Source organism: Lynx canadensis, chromosome B4 (assembly GCF_007474595.2).
Source record: "Lynx canadensis isolate LIC74 chromosome B4, mLynCan4.pri.v2, whole genome shotgun sequence".
NCBI classification, from domain to species: domain Eukaryota; kingdom Metazoa; phylum Chordata; class Mammalia; order Carnivora; family Felidae; genus Lynx; species Lynx canadensis.
Window position 1 is genome coordinate 13,805,916 of NC_044309.1, and position 6,783 is coordinate 13,812,698.

Below are 6,783 nucleotides of genomic sequence, written 5' to 3' on the forward strand. Positions count from 1 at the left end.
TTTGTTTGTTTGTTTGTTTTAGGGATGGATCTTTACATGTGACATGCACAGATCAAGAGACTGGAAAATGCGAAGCAATCACTATTGAAGTGGCATCTTAGTGTTTTAGAGAAACCAGGAATTTTTTAGAACTAGAATATCGTTATTATTTGGTTTTGTCTATAAGCGATGTTTATATTAAAATACTTTTTTGAATGAACTATATATGTTTCTATTAAAATACAATATATTGGTAAGTGTTGCAACCTTTTTTTGTTTTCCACTTACGATGGGAAATATAAGGACCTTTAGTAGTGAGAAATACAAGGAACTTTTTCTATCATGAAGCTATTTAGAATTAAATTGAGTGGATTGCAGGAAATTTTACTGGAAATTTAACATTGTGTTTTTTAAAAACTTTTGTTTCTATAACTTCAAGTTTGAAGAAGTCTTTTATTCTTACTAGATCATGAATTAAGAACAATTTAAAAGTCTTTGATAGTAGATGAAAAAAGTTGGAGAACCATGTGCAAAGTAAGATACCATTTTTGCTTAAACAAGTAAATTCATAAACTCAACAATTGTGTATAGATATGTGTGTGACAAGCATAGAATACAAAGTCTAGAAGGCTACCCATCAAACTCCTCTAACAGTGGCCTTTCTGTGGACAGAAATATTATAGGGTGGCACTTTTACTTTTTACAGTTTTGTTTAATTTGATTTTTCTAACAAATATGTTTTTCTTTTGAAATTAAAAGGTTGTTTTTGAAGAGACGGCTAGCCACATTCTGTTCAATAGAGAACATTCACTAGTGCATTGAGATACTCACTGGGTTACTAATGAGAAGGTTATTCATTCACTAAGTAAAACAAGACAACTAACCTGTGAATATTGAAAAAAGAACTAGAAGGTGAGCAGTGCACATCAGACTCTATTATCAAGAGAGAATTTTCCATTCATTTCTTTCCTTGGTTCCCAGAAGATTTGAGAAGAGGAAATATCTTTACTCAGTGGTCAAATTTAAAAATTGTGCTGTTTTTATCTTTTTCAAACTGTGGAGGTGCTTTTTCATTATAGTTTATTTCTATGGACTTACATGGCGGTAATATTCTATTTCTAAAGATACAGAAACCAAACTCAAGGTTTTTCATTTATTCTGTATCAAATTATTGACAGAAAAAGAATTCAGATACGATTCTGAGTCCACAAAGAAGCAGGCTCAAAGGCATACACTTTTGATTAAGGATGAGTACTTAGTTATTTTTTAGGATCTTTTCCAAAGTTATAAAAACTTTGAAATCAAATAAATAAATATAAATTATTTTCAGAAAATAGGAAAATAGCATCTGAACTAGTTGAACTGCTAAGTCTATGCTTTCAGTTATGCTTTGGAAAGTGCTTTAGGATTTTATTTTGTAGTTACTGTTAGCTCTTTCAACTAGATCAGGCACTGGCAAACTGTGGCCAGTGTGTCAATTCTATGCCATTCCTATTTTTGTAAATAAAATTTTATTAAAATATAGCCAGGCTTAATGGTATATGTATTGTTGGTGGCTGTCTTCACACTATCATGGCAGATTGAATAGTTGCAACAGAGACTGTGTGGCCCACAAACTCTAAAATACTTACTGTCTGGCTCTTTACGGAAAATGTTTGTCAACGCCTGAAGTAGATTAATGAAACCTGTAGAATAAAATATCATAAAGATTTATTCAAGAGTTTTCTTTTCTTCCATATCCATGGAATAATTTACTTATTTGCTTTCTTTACTAGATTAGTAAGTATTGTGAGAGCAAAGACCATCTTAGTCACTATTATGTCCCAGCCCCTAGGTCACTACCTGAACATAGAGGTGTTAAGTAAAGGTCTATTGAATAAGTGAATTACATGGAAGAAAACAATAAGTCATCTTTGTATTCTATAGGACAATGGCCAGTAAGTACATCTTTTACATATTTTATGGCTTGTTTAGAAACATAAAAAAGGAAAGGAATACCACTGCTTCTGGCTTTATTAGTCAGCTTTGCATGATTTTCTTCCCGAAACGTATAAGATTTGAAATTGTCACCAATGGTGCTCTGGCTAATGAATGTACTCCAAATTTCCTTGCGTCCTCATGTGACAGGATTTTTTTCTTCTGAGTGAGGGAAGGTCTGCCAATTAACTTCTCTTGTGTTTCACTTTTTCAAGGTAAAAATAGCTTTAGCATTCTTCTAATTCTAAAATGATACACATCCATTATAAAATTCAAATTGCAAAAGAAGAAAATCTAAAACATCCTATATTCTACAACCCAGAGTAACAACCATTAAGATTTTTTTTTTTTTTCAACGTTTATTTATTTTTGGGACAGAGAGAGACAGAGCATGAATGGGGGAGGGGCAGAGAGAGAGGGAGACACAGAATCGGAAACAGGCTCAGCCCAGAGCCCGACGCGGGGCTCGAACTCACGGACCGCGAGATCGTGACCTGGCTGAAGTCGGACGCTTAACCGACTGCGCCACCCAGGCGCCCCCATTAAGATATTTTTGATGAACATCTTGATAATCTTTTCACGCACTTACTAGTATCACGTATATTTAAAAACATGAGCACTTTTACCAGTAAAGCAAGAGGTTATGTCAAATTATAATTTTGCCTATCTACGTGTCTGATATTGTCTAAAGGACAGAGCGAAGTATACAAATAGAAATAAATGCCAATATATAATACTGTGAAAGTCTTGAGAGGACACAACATACTTCATCACAAACTGAAAGCTTTTATATGTCGGAATTTTTAAGGATTAAAATAAAAAAGGATCAGCACAAAACAAAGTGTGGTAAAATATCAGGATTTCTAAAATAACAGTGAGTAACCATGTCACAAACAATATCATTGTCTGCTTTAATTCATTATCTCATTTTTTAATTTTTTTAACGTTTATTTATTTTTGAGACAGAGACAGAGCATGAATGGGGGAGGGTCAGAGAGAGGGAGACACAGAATCTGAAACAGGCTCCAGGCTCGGAGCTGTCAGCACAGAGCCCGACCCAGGCCTCGAACTCATGGACCGCGGGATCATGACCTGAGCTGAAGTTGGCCACTTAACCGACTGAGCCACCCAGGCGCCCCCATTATCTCATTTTTTAATTGTGACCTCACCATAACTCCCTGAGTAGTTGCAAAATGCACAGAGCAATATTGCCTCTATTATTTCTGTGTTCTACATGTGGGAAAAGATTCAGAGAAGTTAAAATAATTTATCCAAGGTCTCAGTGAATGTGAATTTTGAACTCATATTCATAATGCTTTTTTGGTAAACTTAATTTTTCTTGACTGCTTCTTATTCTAAACACTTTATGTGCGGGGCGCCTGGGTGGCGCAGTCGGTTAAGCGTCCGACTTCAGCCAGGTCACGATCTCGCGGTCCGTGAGTTCGAGCCCCGCGTCGGGCTCTGGGCTGATGGCTCGGAGCCTGGAGCCTGTTTCCGATTCTGTGTCTCCCTCTCTCTCTGCCCCTCCCCCATTCATGCTCTGTCTCTCTCTGTCCCAAAAATAAACGTTAAAAAAAAAAAATTTTTAAAAAATAAAAAATAAAAAAATAAACACTTTATGTGCATTATTTCATTTAAATTTACATTTTCCACTGTCCATTCTATTTTCTGCCTCTTGAAGAACATTCAAATGAAACAGAAGACAGCCCATGGGTCTCCAGATACTATGTTTGCAGTGGTCTTCATGAAAAAAGACAGGGGGGTTGGCATAATTCTGTCTGTTTTCCTTGAGAACATGGATGTAGGCCTCTGGCTTTTGATTTCCCTCTCCATTTATAGCCAGAATTTACCAAGATCCTCAAACTTTTTAGTCTCAACTCTTCTACACTCTTAAAAATTATTGAGAACGTAAAGCTTCTATTTACATTGGATTTACATATGTGTAGTTTTAGTTATATTTACCATATGGAAGTTAAAACCTAGAGATTTAAAAATAATCATTTTTAAATTAAAATTACATGTTAACGTAAGTAACATTTTTATGAAAGATAACTTTTACAAAAGATGAAGGGCCAAGTGTGGAGGTTTTCTTGCTTGCGTGTGGGAGGGGCAGAGGAAGAGGGGGAGAGAATCTTATGTGGAGCCCAACACGGGGCTCCATCTCACAACCATGAGATCATGACCTGAGCCAAAATCAAGAGTCAAACGCTTAACTGACCCAGGTGCCACCCAGGTGCCCTATGTTTTTTCAAATCTCCTTGATGTTGCCTTGAGAAGATCCTCTGTTTCTTCATTGAGTCTGTTGCAGTATCTGAGTTGTGTATCCTCTGAGAAACTTCACTATATACTTGTGAGAGGAGAGTAAAGAAGGTAGGTAACATTGTGCTGTTATTATGAGAAGTTTTGAACTTACTAGGCCCCTGAAGAGCTGTTCCTAAAATAGTAGACACAGTGGTACCTCTTGAATAGAAAAGGTCTAATCTGTCCCCTGCAGTTAGTGGGATTGAAGACGAAAAAATAAAGGAAACATGATTTACAAAAAAGTCTAATGCATTCTATAAATTTGGATCTGAAATTGATCAAGATCCAAAACCAGACAAGGTAACTATAAAATGTGGGAAGTGCATTTAGTGCATAGGAGAGAATGGAAGGCAAGAGTTAACTGCTTTAGATAGGGCAACCAGGAGAGGCCTCTGAAGAAGTGGAAGAAGTTAAGACCCAAGCGATAAGAAGGTAGCCATGTGAAGAGAGACAAGAGCTTGTCCTCTAGAAAGTAATTTAGAGTTGCCTTAAGATACTTACTTACTTATTATCTGCTTCTCCCACTAGGATATAAATTCTATGAAGACAGAGTCTTTCTTTCTTACCTATTTTTGGTACCTCAGACAGTGCCTGGCACATAGGAGATGCACCATAAAAGATCTCTTCATGGGTGGAAAAAGTCCTAGAGAACAGTGAGAGTGGCACAAAGTAAGGTTAGGGTGGCAGCGTTCCAGTCATTTAAGGCTTGGTAAACTATTTAAGGTTTGGATTTTATTCTAGGTACACTGGGCAGTATTTAGAGCAGGAGGACATGTTCTGCTTCATGACCTTAAGGTCATTCTGCCGGCTGTATGGAAAAAGGATTAGAGGGGAAGCAATAGTAGAAGTTAAACCAGGTAGTCAGTCTTTTGCAGGACTGCAGGTAGGAATGACAGCCTGTACTAAAGTCATAGCAGCGATGGAGAAAAGGGGCAGAATCAATGTGTATTTTGGACATCGCATTGACAGGACGTGCTAATGAAATTATGGAATGAGGGGAGGGTAAATCAAGATGACACCTAGATTTCCTTCTTGGACCCCTGAGTCAATCAAGTGCCAGTGTATTGAGAAAGTTTGGGGGGCCTGCAGTGGAAAGGATCAGGTCTGGAAGCAAAAATCAAGGGCCTTTTTACGAGCGTGTTCAATTTGAGATGTTTGTGCAAAACCTCAGAGGATATGTCAGCTAGGCACTGTGGATATTCAAATCTGGAGTTCAGGGAAGAGGTCAAGGCTGGAGACAAACAGTTGAGAATCTTAAGTATAAAGATGGTATATAAATTCATGGGAACCGAGGTAGTCCCTTAGGGAGAGAACCTAAGAGAGGTCTTGGGGCCAAGCCCTGAGCAACCCTAGCAGTTTAGGTTAGTTAACGGGAGCCAAAAATGGGAGTGAAGAGAGGTCAAGAAAACCAAGAAAGAAACTGAGTCAGGATGGATGCTCCTGGGGTGTTGTAAAAACACAGGACAGGCAGTGAATACACTTGGGGAGGGAAGGAAGGCAGGCAATGTGGCTGTATCTAAGACTTAAAGGGTCTCTAGGAGTAAATCTAGCAAAGATGGAGGAAAGGAGGCATTTTCTAGCATCAAGAGCAGAATCGAAGTCCTGGGGACAAGGAATATTTGAGGAGGTCACAAACTAATATAGGCAGGAGTGATGAGCAGTGAGGCTTGAGAAGCAGACAGGAACCACCATGTGGCAAAGGGGCTTCCATGTTATAGGGCTGGATAGGACCTTTTATTCCTTATCAAGGTAATAAGATGCTCGTTATAGAAAATAGTTAAATATGTGAAAAACGATAAATCAAAAAGGAAATCACTCCCCAGAGATTTTATATTTATCTTCCTATATATTTTTACCTAGTTGAAACTTTTATAGGTTTCTGTTGTTGCTTTTTTGCTTCCCCCATGATACTAAAGGCTTCATAAACACCTGATTAGATGGCTAGACAGTGTTTCAGAACGGAATCAAATACATTAATTTCTTTAATGTTCTATGTTTATAGTAGTTCGAAGTTATACATGATGCTTTGAAATATTTTTATAATTTAAGACAAATTTCTTTTAAAAATCCTTGGTCGATGTCAAACGACTTTCTTCCTGTTTTCCCAATTGACTCTTCTAAGATTTCTGCATTAGATTGTTTATTTCATTTTTGAGAGAGAGAAAGCACATGTGGGAGAGGGACAGAGAGAGAGGGAAAGAGAATCCGAAGCAGGCTCCACACTGCCAGCGTAGGGCCCTATACGAGCTCTAACCCACAAACCATGAAATCATGACCTGAGCCAAGTCCAATGTTTACGGGACTGAGCCACTCAGGTATCTTGCCCGCTGCGTTAGATTGTTTAGAGTAATCACCATGGATGCGGTATGAAAAATGGAAGATGGAAGGGGGGGACGGGGGACCGGTTAAGAGCTCTTAGTCATCCAATTCAGAGAACCTCGAGTCCTGCATCCTTTCAACCAAGCTGTGCGCAGACTACCTGGGAGCTTATTAGAAAGGACAGAACCTCATGTCCCAACCCAGACC

General features: G+C 38.1%; 1 protein-coding gene across 1 annotated transcript in view; it reads left to right on the plus strand.

The window, feature by feature from the left end:
• HSPA14 (heat shock protein family A (Hsp70) member 14) overlaps positions 1–1,692 on the plus strand; it is a 43,945-nt gene extending 42,253 nt beyond the window's left edge. The window contains exon 14 of the mRNA XM_030321306.2: positions 23–1,692. Within this exon, the coding sequence (XP_030177166.1) occupies positions 23–101 (79 nt within the window). The 3' untranslated portion in view covers positions 102–1,692. The remainder of the gene's footprint in view (positions 1–22) is intronic.
• The last annotated feature ends 5,091 nt before the right edge of the window (positions 1,693–6,783 follow it).